Here is a 16,550-nt window from a genome sequence, read left to right as displayed (position 1 = left end):
ACCACTCTGCGTGCATGCATTCCATGGACTTGATGACGCAATCAGACCAAGTCATATATACCCAGGGAATCGTCGGCCGGGCCAACGTCACCTGTGTAGCTACATGCTGGGGATCTTCTGTGTGGCATGCGAGGGGTCCGAGGTTGAATCCCGGGGTGCCAAGTGACTTTCTTCTTCATCTTCTCTCCTTTTTGTTCCTTCTTTCCTTCCGATAGCCAAAAACCACGGGTAGGGTTAGGGTTAGTGACCATGCATGGTTTTCCTATATGCCTCCTTAACCCTAACCCAACTAGGACTCACTAAAGCTCACTATTAAAACCACTCTGCGTGCATGCATTCCATGGACTTGATGACTTAATCAGACCAAGTCATATATACCCAGGGAATCGCTGGCGGGCCAACGTCACCTGTGTAGCTACATGCTGGGGATCTTCTGCGTGGCATGCGAGGGGTCCGAGGTTTGAATCCCGGGGGTGCCAAGTGACTTTCTTCTTCATCTTCTCTCCTTTTTCGTTCCTTCTTTCCCTTCCGATAGCCAAAAAACCACAGTTAGGGTTAGGGTTAGATAACTTCTACACAAGTAAAGCAAAATTATATGGTAGGAGACCTAAACAGAACAGAGCTCAAACATTTTTGGCCACCCTTTACAATAAGTTAAACATTCAGGACAAAAGACAATCAAAAGACGTATCAGGACGTATTTATGTACAGACAAAGACCGGACAGGACATGTGAGACAGACATACAATAAAATAAGTGGAAGGTATGTCATCTTAGAACTGTCCTCCAGCATGGCTCCCATTTCAATTGTTATACCATTCAGGTCGGTTTATTGTATAGGGTCTAGACCTATATACAAGGCTCTATGTTTCTGCACTGCAACAACATACACTAGTTATTCGCTACTTGCACGGTTCCGCCATTATGCACTGTAAAAAGGGGGAGAGCCTCGAACTGGCAGCATACATGAAAGGAAGAATTATGTAACCTTACACAGAACGTTATGACTAGTTCAATTCCCATTCATGTATGCTGCCAGTTCGAGGCTCTCCCCGCACATAGTGCATAATGGCGGAACCGTGCAAGTAGCGAATTGACTTGAAATCCCAGTAATATATAAATGGAAGTAACAATGATGGAAAGGATTTATCTATAGACTTAAAATACAGGCAAAAAATGTAGACCTCAACCAGTCTTTTGATTTGATAAATAGGTGTTGAACTTATAAATTTAGATGTTATCCATGTACATGTAATGTAGAATATCATTGAAGTATACAGCACAGAGATTATAACTTGAGCTTAACTGAAGTCCTCCAATTGAACTACTACCATTAAAATCAGATGCTATTCCACTGTGGCCTGCACGTATGACACATGTTACAAACAAAATGACAGGAGACAAGAACTGTGTCCGCTTACCTGAAGGACATGGCACAGGATCACCATGACCAGTTGTACAGTAGTGACCAACTGGACATGTGTAATTGTCCGGAGTGGCAGTCACTTGACCAGCTGGACAATAGAAGCCTTGTTGGCAATCACCAGATGGATTTGGTAGACCTTCTGATCCACAATATTCACCTAAAGGATTGAGACACATAAAATCACATTATTCCTTAGCTGCTTTTTATGAGATGATTTTTTACGAAAATGTGTGGCACTATCAAGCAAAGTGACTGGTATTCAAATTCGCTCTTATTGCTTTGATTTTAAGCAATATATAAACTGTCATATCTTAGGAACTATAACTCCAATTTAGATAGACTTTTCAGAACATAATTGTCGCTAATTAACTACATAAGGAATTTGATGTAAACTTTGAAACTAATTTTACTTTTGTATAGACCTTTTTCCTGTGAAGTCACTTTATCGATATTGGGTCTTAGTTGTAAACAAACACGTGCCCGTTATGTGAAAACACCAAACACTCCATATTTTCTTCTCAGTTTTGTCATCTTTTAGTTTTACTCCAGCTACACAAAAAAAAAAATGTTTAAACAGTAACTGTTTACCGTTTATCTTTGTTTCAGCTTGTTTTGATACTTCAAAATAAAAAAAGATCCGGCAAAAACACAATGCTATTTGAAAATCAATCTTTGTTTTGTTTTACAATTTTGTTTACATTTTATGGCGTGACAAAATTACTGACAGCTGGCAATCTCGTGCAGGATGCCGGTGCAATATTTGCGTTTGGCGTGGAAGACTTAAATGCTGGACTCAATAATAGATTTATTGACGTCTGGGGAAAAAGGTCTGTAGACACAAGCTTAAAACTGATTTCTCCTACATTACCACCCTTCTGTTATTACGAATTAAAAATTGATTTATCTCATTACAAAAATAATAAAATTTTATCTACACATCCACAAAGTGAGCAATAGATGAATTGTATTCTGCATTTTACTGTAATACATAACAGCTTGATTTGCATACCTTTAGTACATATCTTGCAGTTAGATTCAGCACTTTGTCCTTCTGCATCCAGGTAATAACCAATATCACATGGTGTTGGTTTATCACTGCCAATGGGGCAGTAGTAACCTTCTGGACATATATTGCCTGTAATATTGTCTGTTGGTTGGCTGATTTCTGCTCCAAGGGTACAGTAATATCCTAAATAATTATTAAAAAATAATCAAACAATAATTAAACAGACAAATATGATACAATAGTATCCCAAATATTTATTGAAAATAATAAAACAATAGTTTAGACAGAAGAAAATGTTGGATATTTTAGGGTATGGGAATGTAACAAAATTATGAGAGAATAATACAACAAACACATGTATAAAATGTCTACAAAATACTCACAGCATCCCAAGATGTTAAATAGTACTCATAACACTATGTATTGATATAGAATGGCGTGCACGCAGTTATGCCCAGCACTTACGATAGTTGTACATCGAGTGACTAGGGCATGCTTATGTGGATTTATGAGAGCATGAGTTGAGACTTAACTGATGTGCGCAGTAACAAAAAATGAATAATTTTCACATATTATAAGCCAAACAAACTTTAAATGAAGGATCTTAATATTCAAATACTGTGCCATTTACTATGAATCAGTAGGCCTAAAATTTTGGCATTTATACAGCTCCTTTCATGTCTATCAAAGCTCTTTACATTTATTCCGATGTCGATAGAATATGTCAGCTGCAATGCAATACCCAAGGCACGCTCATACCTTTGAGAGGTGCTCAGTAGTCAATATTCATAACAGATCCCCATTTCACCCCTGGGTAGAGAGAGGCAAGTGAGGTTAAGTGCCTTGCTTAAGTGCACAGCACGATGGCACTTTGGGGCTTGAACTCTGATTGCGCCGTGGTGCCAAATATGCAATATGCTAAGAGGCAAAACCTCCTAGTACTGATCTAAGTGAAGACTCTTCACCTACCTGCAGCACATTGTAGAATTGGTTCTGCTAAGCCTGTTCTATGACAATAATATCCTGGATCACAAGCAATAGGATATTCTGAGCCAGCAGGGCAGTATTCTCCTTTAGCACAGCGTCCTCCTATATCTGCATCATTTGGCATGGGAGATGATGAACCTTGAATACAGTACCAGCCCTCACTGTGTTAAAACAAAAAATAAATGTAATAATAAAGTATTGAACTTTTGTTCACAACACATAAAGTTACTGATCTTAATTTTTTGGTTGTTTAAACTGAAAATAAATGTAATGCATAGTTTACAAAACAAATTTCTTTTACCATTGTTAGAAAATCCTTGATTCAAATTAAATATACCCGAGACATACTATAGGACTCCCTCTTTGCTCCAACAGATCAGTTCCTTAAAAATCAGCAATTAACTGAGTGTCCCTTCTGGGATGTTAAGTTACCTGCAGTTAGAAGTTGGCCAGCTGTTTCCATCTCCCATACAGTACATGCCACCTAGGCATGGATCACAGGAGCTCTCATTGGTTTGACCAGTTAGGTTATTAAATGTACCCGCTGGACAAGGGAATTCATCCGAATAGCGAGTACCAAGTGGACAGTAGTGACCAGCTGGACAGTTGTTGTCTACATATGTTGTTGAGTTGGCTAGGCAGAAGAAGCCTGTAAAGGAGGATGTATATGTAATCATTTGTTATAAAAATAAAGTGTTATGTGTATTTCTAATCATATTTGTGCCATTATATATTATACTTTATGCCTTTCTGTATCTTCTTATTTACTTTCTTTAATGCAATTTGAATTTGAATTAAACTAAAGTAGGAAATATCCTACTCCATTAGTTACTCAACTATACTTTTGAACAGTATTGATGCATGGCCAATATTTACTCTTGTTACTGACTGTGAACCTAAACACATCAAAAAGTAACTACCCTCCCCCTGAATGAATGTCCATTACTACAAAATGGTTTATCATGTGCCAAATTTATGTATTCGGAGCAGAATTTATTTCTGCACATTTCGACACCTCATTTGTTACAATGGTTTTAATATTGATGTGGCAGTGTACATTTAACTGAACGATAACCCATTTTGGAATAGTGGCAATTATTTGATGTGTTTATGCCAAAATAAAACAAACCAAGCATACCTGCAGGACACACTATGCATGACCCTTGACCTTCCTGATCCTGATAGTAACCAGCCTCGCATCCAATAGGAAGTGTGGTGCCAACAGGACACTTGTGTCCTCTTGGACACACATCTCCACTTCCAGTATGGCCGCCTAGCAACGGACATGTTTCATTATAGGTAGCATTGGTAGCTTCATTATTAGGATTGGATCTATCTACTCCAGCATCACACCAGTAGCCTTCACCACAGGCTGTGCTGTAATTAGTAGCTGCTTGGTCTGGACAATAGTAGCCTCCAGGACAGTCTGTACATTGCTGAACCTGAAAAACAAGATGACATTCAAGTTGAGATTAAGTATTAAATTTGCAATAAAACTGTAGTAAAATATACCATTATGATGAAAGACAGCAATGTACAAAACATGTATAAAAACTTTTGGAAAAAATTTGATGCTATTATTGGGGAAAAAAAGTCTTGTCCCTTAAATAGTTGGTAAAAGATGTGCCATGATTTTTTCTAAAAGAAATATTTTTGCAAACGTTTGGAGAATTAGTACTACAACATTTGCTGTTATAAAGGAGCTACAAGAACCACATTCCGTGAGCAAAACATTAGCAATAAGTATTACTTTATGATTTCTATTGAATGATGACACCTGACTACATACCTTGTAGAGATTTTCTTGGTTGCTGTATGTACCAGCAGGACATGGAACCCAATCAAGTCCTGTACCCTCTGGACAGAAATAACCAACAGGACAATCATCATAACCAGCCTCAAGATCAGGATTACCTAATGTCTCATTCTCAGGCAAACAATAGTATCTATAACAGATGAGCAGAGATAAATCAACATGTTATGTCTATTTTGAGAGAAGATGGATGCACACAAGGTTGTTATCTTAGACTTAACCTTGAGTCATCTAATGGGCTATTCAGTTGAAATCCATACACCCCCTATAGGAGACATTAACTTAATCTTCCATATTGGTTGTGTGATTGATGTGGTTTCCCGAATGGGTGACTACATTTGAAATCTACACTCCCTGTGTGTGAGCTGAAGGTCATGTCTTCCATAGGGAGTGTATAATTTTCATCTGGATAGCAACAATGTGTTAAAGGAAACATGGGCAGCTTTGATAATTGATATTCAACAAAATGCTTTATACATTTACAAAATCACTCTTACAATTTAAATATACTAAAACATTTTTCCTAGAATTTGTTTTCTGCACCTAACAACCAATCTTCATGATGCTGATGATGATTATGATGATGATGATGATGGTGATGATGATATCTGCCATCATTGTCACCATCATTGTCATGTCATAGATAATGTCATCCTTATCATCATCATCATCATCATCATCATCATTTTTCTCCACATCCTTTCAATTATACCAAGAAGAATTGATGTTGAAAAGTTAACCCATAGCTTACCCTTTTGGACAGATGAGGCATGTAGATTGTGTTGTTCTGTTAGTGTAGTAGCCAGCAGGACAAGCTTGTGGGACAGGAGATCCTAGAGGACAATGCATTCCTGTAGGACACACTTCTGGATTTGGAACAGCTGAACCTGTATGTGAAAAAAGGACATGTTCAGAATTATAAAGTGCATGGTAAGCTAGAGATGCTGCTCACAGATTATGTTACAAAATTTCAGTGTGGGACAAAAGACTAATTGTGCACACGTCTCCTGTTGTTAGTTTCCTTACCACCTTTTCTGAGAAAAGCTTCCAATACATACACTTTTTATCATAGCACAACATTGATCAAGATAACTACAACACACAAATCCACAAGTACACTACAAAATTCTAATAGTGGCCACCCACACAGGTACACCATTGCCAAGGTATGGGACTGGCAGGCACAAAGTACCTACATAGTACCAATGCTACTACTGCGCAGGACTCATCAGCAGTGGTACTACACTGGCACTCTCCTGGTACTGCACAGTACCAGCCAAGTACCTGTGCAGATGGCCCAAAAGGCATATTGTAGTGTGCATGACAGCCAAACATTTTGTATGTCATTAAAGCCATATGACTTCTTAATAACTTCCTATACAGTATCCTCAAATATATATGTGGGAGTTATGTTGAACTATGCTTGTAATTGCAATACATAATCATCACTTTACCTTCAGGGCAGTAGTAACCTGCCAAACATTGTCCCTCCTCCTCTGTCAATCCTGTCTGTTGACAATAATATCCTGCTGTACAGTTGCGGCATTCTTCAGCCATCTCAAGTCGAGTGTCATTAGAATAGCTTCCTGCAGGACATTTATATGGCACTGAGTTCTGTTCAGGGCAGTATCTGCCTGCTGGGCATATTATCTGCTCATTGCTTGTAGAACCACTTGGACAGTAGAAACCTGGGGAGCATTTACCCTTTGGTTCTAATAAGCCATCTTCATCACAGTACCAACCTGTAAATAATGGAATTGAATTACAGAGTTAGTCATGCTTCTTAATAAGAAAAACATTCCCAAACCTTGACAAAAGTCCCCTTATAGTTGCTACTTCAATTGCCAATAAAAAATTTAGAAAACATTCATTTCAATCTTTGCTCACCATTTCTTAAACCTAGTACCCTTTTTTTGCTTTATAGTGCAACTAGAAATATCCAATTCACCTTTTCGGTAAATCTCATAAGCCTTTGTGAGTACACCTGAGAACTCGTCATTTGATGTCAGGCTGATCTGCGCTGATGAGCACATTGTTTATTACACGTCGTTACTGCGCATTGCAAGTCATTGTGACGTCAAATGACGAGTTCTCAGGTGTACTAGCAATGGGTTATGGGATTTACCAAAAAGGTGAATTGATATTTAATATGGAGCAACTTTAGAATAGTAGTCACTACTCCAACCATAATCCTAACCCTCACCCTAATCTCTTAATCCTTACCCTATTCCTAAAATCAAATGTCAACCCTAACATGGATTCTTATATATTAGGGTGTTGACAGTCATTCTATAATATTGACTTTTATACCATAATATTACAAAGATTACAACATGAAATGGTGTATTACCTGGTGTACATGATTCACATTCTGTATCATTCATCAATCCAGTATCATTACTAAATGTTCCAGTTGGACATGTAATTGGTTCTGTCATTCCTTCAGGACAATAATGCCCTGCCGGACATATGTTAGCATTATCCCCCTGATTAGGAGCAGCATTCTGTGCTCCTGTACGACAGAAGTAGCCTGGTGAACACAGAGTGTATGGATAAGTCAAGCCACGCTGACCACAGTAGAAGCCACCAAGACAGGGGAAGCATTCTTCCTCTGTTTCAAGTCCAGTGATGTTGTTAAAGGTACCGATGGGACAGTCATATTCCTCAGCTGCTCTTGTACCATTGGGACAGTAGTGGCCTGTCAAATAAGAACAACAATGTGGTTTCAAAATTATGCTCCATGTTAATTGAATTGTATTGCCTTGATTTAATTCAAATAGCATTGCATTCAAAACATAATTATAATTATTGTAATATTATTTGATAAATAAACCGTTACAACACGGTTACTTGATTCTTAACTCACATAATATAGTAATACACATCCCTACTCCACAAAGCACTGGAAGCTAAAGTAATATGTGATATTTTCTACTGGTCTTAAATTTTTTTTTTTTTAGTTTTTACAAACAAATCCAATAGTTGATGTTTTCTACCTCAATGACAGTTTATTACTTAAAAGTAACTTGAGAAAAAAAGAAAGAAAGAAAAAAAATGAGAAAATGCTAGCATGACAATCGAGATTTGCATCCAAACATGTAACCCTTACCTTCAGGACAAATGTAAGATGTATAATTGACAATAGGACCATTAGTATCATCACAGTAGAATCCTGAGGGACAGATCTTACAGTCCCATTGCTCAGCTTCATCCTGGTAGTAACCAGCAGCACATGGCACCTTGTCTGGTGATCCTTCTATGCAATAGTACCCTTCTGGACAACGGTAATCATTGGGTGTGGGTATCGTCTGTGCTGGTGGACAGTAGAAACCTAAGGGCACAGCAATGGGGAAAAGCAATTAGCTGCCAATGTTGGTGAACTGAGCTAAAGGTAATATTGAAGATTATCAAAATATTCAAACAAAATAGAAGTTTATTTCTTTTATATAGCCCAAACTAACAAGATCATTTGGCTTGCATTGCATATGTTCGTATCAATACTGAAGCATGTCTATCACATGCAAGTCCGAGTCAAAGTATGAGTCCCTCATGCCCAATCCATGTCCAAGTCATAGTCCTTGGTGCTCATGCCCAACTCCTTAAAAATAAGAACTTGAGACCAGCCTTTTCATGTCATGGAATAACACAATCATGATCTACTCTTGAACTAGCCTAGCCACAGTCGTATTTGAAGACCATGGTTGGTCTGTTCTGAAACAGTCACGCTTAATGCATAGCGTATGGTCATTACATTGTAAACTCAACACAATTATCTGTGCTTATCGAGTGGAACTCAAACGATCAAGAATTAGATATTTTGACTATAGTAACGTACATACATATTTCACTAGAAAGAGTATAAAGTGTGTGCTAACTTATTACCACATAACACACACCCCTACACACAATATGTTTTTATACACTTGTGGCATAACCGCTTAAAATGCTCTAACATCACCGCCAAACTTGATGTGAAACAAAAGTAGGAAAAGAACATGATGATATGTTACTAACCAGCTGAGCAATTTCCTTGTGGTTGTGACAGTCCACTCTCATTACAATACATGCCAGACAAACAATCAATACAGTAGCTGAGATTCTTAGCACCCTCGCTTGGTAGATATGTGCCAGGTGGACAGTCAGTCTCTGCACCACTTCCCTCTTCACAGTAATGACCAGAACTGCACCTGTTACCTGCAAAATGGAAACAAAATTGTATAGGAAATCAGTTTGAATTGGCTTTGTGTGTGTGACCCAAAGAGACTAATTATAGATAAAATTATAAAGATAGGGGGAAGTAGAGTACAATAGAGGAGGAAAAAGTAACAAATGTGTTTTCTATTGTGTTTACCTTTTTAATTATAGAAAAATAATCATATTATAACAAGACGGGTTAAGGAAAAACAACAGAAATTTCATCTAATAACCACTGCATATTAAATATGCAATGGGTATTAGATGAAATTTTTAGAAATAAGGATTTTGAAATTACAGATCTACAATGGCGTCCTAGCAAGCCATCCATTCACCTGTCATTTTGGACAGGCAGTTTGCTCCTGGGATAGGTAAAATGAATACTTTAAATTAATGCTTCAGTACATCTATAGTTGGTATAGCTATAACAGTTTATTCAACTCTGACCTATATTGAATTCTTCAATGACAGCCATAGCAACATATAGGAACTCACTGAACCAATAGGTTGAAGGCTGGTTAATACTGGTGAGATCAAATGCTACTTACAAGACATCACTTAACAGAGACTTAATAGAGACAGAGGGTTAGACTTACCACCTACTCCAGATGGGACCATAGTAGATGATCCTAGTGTACAATAGTATCCAGCCTTACATAATCCAACAGGTGCATCTAATCCATTGATGTCACAATACCAGCCAGCATCACATGGGATTGGCTCAAATGAACCTTGAGGGCAGTATTCACCTAGAATATAACATAATTTACAAAGTTGCACAATTTAGCTTCAGTAAGATAGATTGTTACAAAGTCACAATAACCAAATCTTTAACTAAGTGACTGTTTAGCCAGCTGCCTTTTAGAATAAATGTCTTTGGCTTAGGTGAGACTCGGCCTTCTGTACAATAGTTTTGTTCAAACTGAATTTTTTTTTTTTTTCAAATAATGTGGATGTATGGCCTGAATTATACAATATCAGTGCATTCCTTAGAGGAATATTTTGTGATTCAAGCATCCTATTTTTATAATATGTGTCAGTAGATATCCACAAAAAAAGCTTATTCCCAAATTTTCAGTTGATTCCGATATTGCGTTTGTGAGTTATGCATGATTATGTGTATTGCATAGGTTCCATAGGCACTGTCTTGTAATTTTGTTCTGTTAACAGCACATAAATACAATTGACAATATTTTTGCTAAGCGAATGAATCGGCAATATGATGTTGCCACAGGCTTACGATGGTATAAATTTTAGGAAAGTAGGAGGATGAGGCTGTGGATCATGAAATGTCCCTTTAACTATAAAAGCACATGATACTCACCAGCAACACACTCTCCACCCAAGCTCTCATTCGATGGTTGTTGTTCATATGCTCCACTAATGCAATACCAGCCAGGATCACAATAGCCAGTAGGCCAATCATTACCCTGTCCCTGACAATAGCTGCCTGGTGTACACGCTACACACCATGAATCATTGTGTGCTCCGGTCAGATTATTAAATGTCCCTTCTTGACATGGCCATTGTATGTCATATTCAGTGCTCTCAGGACAGTAATAACCAGCTGGACATATAGTGTCCAAATAGGTGGTGGCATTTCCTAAACAATAGTAACCTGCAATTAAACGATGTTAACAAAATCAGTCTATTTCCATTTCATACATCTTGTTTAACATACTAACAAATTATTGGGACAAACAACAGGATTACAGTTATTCATTCCATGCAAGTTATTACCATTTCATCCATATTGTCAAGTCCACATTTAGGTAAAAAGGTGTTGTTGGTGCTAATTCTGTTTGGTTTTATTTATCCTAAGTGTCTTGCAATATATAGCAAGGAATTCTACAGTATAGAGCTTATTCCCTATATCCCAGCATACCCCATTCCAGGATACTGCATATTCTCATCTCCATGCAAAACTTTCTATGCCTCAGGTAAAATCTGACATTCAAACCATGGGCAGATGTGAGTTGTTGCCAACAGACCTATTGAATATTGCATGATGGGATATAGGGCAAATGATTTATTGTATTCACTAACCTTCAGGACAGTCCTTGCATGTGAATTGCCCGTCTTCATCTTGATATGTTCCAGCAGGACATCCCTCTGGTAGCTCAGAGCCTTCTTCACAATAGTATCCTGCAGGGCATAGGCCACCGGAACCCGTGTGTGCTCCTGGAAACAACAAATTTTATTCAATTCAGTTTTAATACTGTATAGGCTGACATTTTTGTGGTTGTTTTATTTTCGTGAATTTCACAGATTAATATGTGCCCGCAAAAATAATAACCCGCGAATATGTTGAAATTAAGAAATTTTATTATATAAGATGCCAACAACCGCAAATTTAACACCTCCCGAAATTGTCAGTGATACTTGAAACCGCGAAAATATCTGTACATGGAAATATTGGCGTATACAGTAGTTTAACATCAAAACAGAATAATATCAGTGGTATTAATGTCAACTTACATGCTGTCATTATAGTTTCTTAAATTGGCCAAAAATGTCTTTAAGGGCTGGGGTATGAACGTTTGGACAGTATTTATTTTGGGACATTAGAGCACATCAGACATATCGAATTGCATTCTGAATACGGAGAATGTCTTTCTGATATCAAATAATTTTGATTTTTTGAAATTCGCAATTTAATACACATTTTATGGCAAACCATTAAAATTGATATTTTTGATATTTAACAGTACTCGAAGTAAACTTTATAAATCTGATGATTTATACTTAAAGTGTATGTAGGTGGGATGAAAAAAGCGACGATCAATTGAAAATTTTGACCTTTCGTATTGAAGATATGGATTTTTTTCCCAAAACACCAAAAAAATTAGGTCTTTTTGGGAAAAAATTCATATCTTCAATATGAAATGTCAAAATTTTCAATTGACCGTCGGCTTTTCCTCCCAGCTACATACACTTTAAGAATATATCATTAGATTTATATAATTTACTTCGAGGACTGTTATATATCAAAATTTGAAAAATATCAAATTTTTATAATTTGTCATAAAATTTGTATTATATTGTGATTTTCAAAAATGAAAATTATTTGATATCCGAAAAGACATGCTTCAGATTCAGAATGCAATTCGATAGGTCTGAGGTGCTCTCATGTCCCACAAAAAATACTGTCTAAACGCATAATAAACGCTCATTCTAGATCCCTTAAAAGAATCAAAATCAGGAAAATACAAAAACATTGTAGAAATGCACTTCAAATAATTCTTCTTGCATTCTGAAAAGATTTGTGTCAAAACGGTTTAAAAATATATTTTGAGATATTGTCAAGAACCAAAAATACATGTTAAACTGAAAATGTGATACTAGTATTCCTTGGAACATTTACAATAAGATTTATGTGTTTATTATCCCCAGTAGTGTTCAAAATCAGGGTATAGTATACTTACCATCATACACACAGGAGTCATTATCAAATGGTACAGGATTACGTTTATCTACTTTGTATGTGCAATAATGTCCAGCCTTACACTTGTCAGTAGGTTCTGTTAGATTGGTACCTTCACAGTAGTAACCAGCTGAAAATATATCAACAAATTGCACTTAAGGTTAAATAACATTCAAGATTTGATTTAAAGTAAAATGTAACATTACCCACAATAAGTCTGATTGGTGAAAGATTCTGGTCTGACCTATAGTCCGTCAAAGTACAAAGAAAATAGACCTCGGAAACTGGAGGTATGAGAATAATTATTTCAGTGCAATGCGTGTGTAAATGCTTCTTTGGCACACCAACTGCTGCGCGATTTATACTTGCCAAGCACACCACACGCTTTATGCATTGCATTTTTTACACGCAGTGCGTGTGATGCAAAGGATGGACCCCTGATGCCACAGATTTGGTTTTTACTTCTAGGTTGAATGGTCATATATTTTCAATAATTCATATTCTTTCAGATATATCAACAAGATATGAAGAAAACAGAAAGGTTACACTTGTCTTTGAGATCTTGTTCCATTTTGGATTTGAATAAATTCCTTATGCCCTAGCATAAAGAATTCAGATTAAGGGCAGAGTAATGGGAGAGAACATGGACCTTTTCGAGCTTCATTATTTCTGAATTGTATGTCCAAAGTATATAAAACTATACATTTTTGGAAAGGAAATGAGGCAAGGAATCCCATGGTGACGTCAGATTTGTTTAAAAATCTAAAGTTTTTGAAAAAATCACAAAATTCACTTTTTACCCCAATTTTTTGTGACAACTTAGAAAAAAATCCGTTCAGAGTAAAAAAATTCAGTTAGCTTTTCATCAAGAAGAGACATGAACTTAGGGAAGGTTTTTTTATTTTTTTGAAATTCGTCTCTTTTTTCGTAATATTTAAAAAACATGTGAAAAAAGCCATTTTGTCACTCTATTAAGCTAAAAATTGCACATAATGGTGTATATTTTTGTTTAAAACAAATATTTTGAAAAAATGAAAAAACCTTCCCTAGACTTTGATGTACTCTAAAGGATAGTGAAAAAAGTTTACCCTTTGCTTGCATATTTTTCGAGTTATCTTGTCACAAAAATCGCATAATATTGTCAAAAGTGAACTCTGAGAAATCGATGTTTTAGTAAAAAAATGTCAAAATTATGCACAAAACGTCCTTAGATTTTAAAACGGTAAGACTTTCACACTTGTAAAAGCTGTATCTGGTGCATGGTCTAAATGTGCATCTTTTTGCACCAATGAATCTATAGTGTCTGCTTTCAGTGCGCCAAAATTCAAAATAATTAAAAAATCTAAGTGGCATTTTGACTGCAAATTTTGTTTTGTTTACACCACATTTGCTGGCGTTAACAACATACCGAATGCGCCTTGATCTGCGTTGGACATACAAGCAGAGTTGCGCCAGCGTCACGCTGACGCGAATCGCACGCAGTAATCACAATATTTCGATTCAGCGCATTTCTGACTCATTATTTCCGCCAATTTACTAAGCTGTCTTGAGCCATGTGACTTTTTAGAGTTGAAAAGAGTGAAATAAATCAAGCAAAAATATGAATAAATATTAGCAAGTTGTATTTTATCAGTTTCAAGTGAAAGAATACATCTTAGTGTTGATAAATATCAAAAAATCTCAAATTCGGTCGTGGACGAATGTGTCTTCCATTACTCTGGCCTTAATCTCTCTAGGCATGAACATAATATCTAACTCATTTATATTAAACTACATTAGTACTGTATACAGTAAATATTGTAAAAGTGCAAAAAAATGACATGGGTGGGGAATAATGTAGTTTGGGATTGACAGATCTCTGAATGTCCCTCTATACGGGACAATATGTGAGAAATTGTAGATACAATTTATGCAACATGGTTCATTCTGCCAATTATGACAAATTAAAAAAATTTGAATACTTCTTTTTACCATAACTCACAATCAATTTTAGCAACAAGCAACTCATTTTGCTTGTGTGCATCATATACAAATCTGCCCAGGCATTGTTTCTTTAACCCTAACAAGGAACATGCTTTTTTGCTATCGGAAGGCAGAGAAGGAAACAAAAAGGAAAGAAGATAAAAAAAGATTTCACTTGGCACTCCCGGGAATTGACCCCAGGACGCCTCGGGTGCCACACACACAATCACCGACCTTTGCCACGGGGAGTCGCTTGCCCGGCCAGCGACTTGGCGCCCATAAATGACTTGGGGTGATTGCGCAATGCCATCACGTGGAATGCATGCATGCGCAGTGGTTTTCTTTGTAAGATATTGTAAGATTTATAGGTATTAGGGTTATAATGCAGTTCACAAAATTCAAACCAATACTTCTCACAAGTTTGAAATGAAATCACTTGGTCCAAATATCCCATGCCCTTGGAATTTCCACCATTATACTGACAAATTTTCAACCACCTAGTTTCCCCAAGAGAGTCAAATGTTTTAGTCAAAGATACCATTTTATACAGTACCAAGCATTACATTACAATGTCATTCCTCATCTCTTACCTGGGCAGTCAGTGCAATCAGATTCCATTTCCAATCCAAGTCTACCACCATAGGTACCCGAGGGGCAGGCAGTCCAGTTACGACCAGTTCCAGCTAGACAATAAAATCCTTGAGGACATAATCTGTGCCCAGCAGAAGAATTACCTACATGGAAAAATTAACAAATATAAAGATTGGCATAAATATGTTTGTATTGAATATTCTCATGTTTGTCAAGTTTTTTTGTGTCAACATTAGCTAGTTCAGCTAAAATAGAGTAGGGGCTTCATGCTGAAGTCCCAAATATACTAATGAGGTTAATGTAAATAACATCTTGTTCCAATGCACATGCAGCAACACAAAATACTAGGGACTTCTGCTGCATGAATTCAGTACCAAACTGGGTTGTTAAGATACCTGCATCAAGCACCGAGCACAAGTGATATCAAAATCTTTTTCACTAAATTTGGTATCAATTGAGTTCTTAACCAAGTATCTTACCTTCAATAACTTCTTCAGGTACACAATAGAGCCCAGCTGGGCATTCTAGACAAGATGGCATCTGAGTCAGGTTGGTATAGGTGCCAGGCTCACATGGTACAGGTAATGGACTACCTTGAGGACAATAGAGACCTATAGGACATGGGTAGTCATCAGGGTTAGGGACATACTGTCCCTCAGGACAATAGAAACCTGGATCACATTCAGCTGTCGGTGATGACAAACCTGTAAGAATTAATAATGTGGGTTAGGGTTAGAGTGAACTCATCTGTTCAAATTTTAAGAAGAAATCCAACCAAATTGGAGTAAATATTCAACTTATTTTTCATCAAAAAGGAGACTTTGGATATATTAGAAAATAGTCTTTAAATTCAAAGTCAAACTTATAAATACCTCATATAAATACCAAATAAACTACAATACCTGTATCATTGCAGTACCATCCTTCATCACAAAGCAGACATTGTGATACATTCCATCTTTCCATGGTGTTAAGGTAAGTACCAACAGGACAAGGCTCAGGAGATGGTGACCCCTCTGGACAATAGTGACCAACTGGACATGATATATTCTGAGGATCCCATGAACCAAGCTCACAGTAGAATCTAGAAGAAAGAAATACATTCAGATTAGATTAAATTTCATCACATGAAACGATACCATGCATA

The 16,550-nt window shown here is 36.8% G+C and overlaps 1 protein-coding gene across 1 annotated transcript in view; it reads right to left on the bottom strand.

Annotated features, from left to right (window-relative positions):
* LOC140154381 (uncharacterized) overlaps positions 1 to 16,550 on the bottom strand; it is a 171,013-nt gene that overhangs the window by 76,332 nt on the left and 78,131 nt on the right. The window contains exons 78-95 of the mRNA XM_072176948.1: positions 16,306 to 16,487; positions 15,883 to 16,107; positions 15,403 to 15,546; positions 12,852 to 12,980; positions 11,473 to 11,607; positions 10,751 to 11,044; positions 10,023 to 10,175; positions 9,247 to 9,426; positions 8,342 to 8,563; positions 7,583 to 7,930; positions 6,687 to 6,974; positions 5,984 to 6,119; positions 5,209 to 5,365; positions 4,558 to 4,861; positions 3,852 to 4,068; positions 3,402 to 3,580; positions 2,436 to 2,615; positions 1,422 to 1,583 (exon numbers count right to left, since the gene is read on the bottom strand). Of these exons, the coding sequence (XP_072033049.1) occupies positions 1,422 to 1,583; positions 2,436 to 2,615; positions 3,402 to 3,580; positions 3,852 to 4,068; positions 4,558 to 4,861; positions 5,209 to 5,365; positions 5,984 to 6,119; positions 6,687 to 6,974; positions 7,583 to 7,930; positions 8,342 to 8,563; positions 9,247 to 9,426; positions 10,023 to 10,175; positions 10,751 to 11,044; positions 11,473 to 11,607; positions 12,852 to 12,980; positions 15,403 to 15,546; positions 15,883 to 16,107; positions 16,306 to 16,487 (3,635 nt within the window). The remainder of the gene's footprint in view (positions 1 to 1,421; positions 1,584 to 2,435; positions 2,616 to 3,401; positions 3,581 to 3,851; positions 4,069 to 4,557; positions 4,862 to 5,208; positions 5,366 to 5,983; positions 6,120 to 6,686; positions 6,975 to 7,582; positions 7,931 to 8,341; positions 8,564 to 9,246; positions 9,427 to 10,022; positions 10,176 to 10,750; positions 11,045 to 11,472; positions 11,608 to 12,851; positions 12,981 to 15,402; positions 15,547 to 15,882; positions 16,108 to 16,305; positions 16,488 to 16,550) is intronic.

Source organism: Amphiura filiformis, chromosome 6, assembly GCF_039555335.1.
Source record: "Amphiura filiformis chromosome 6, Afil_fr2py, whole genome shotgun sequence".
Classification (NCBI taxonomy): Eukaryota; Metazoa; Echinodermata; class Ophiuroidea; order Amphilepidida; family Amphiuridae; genus Amphiura; species Amphiura filiformis.
Note: the sequence above shows the minus strand (reverse complement) of the source record. Positions and strands in the feature narration are given on the sequence as shown.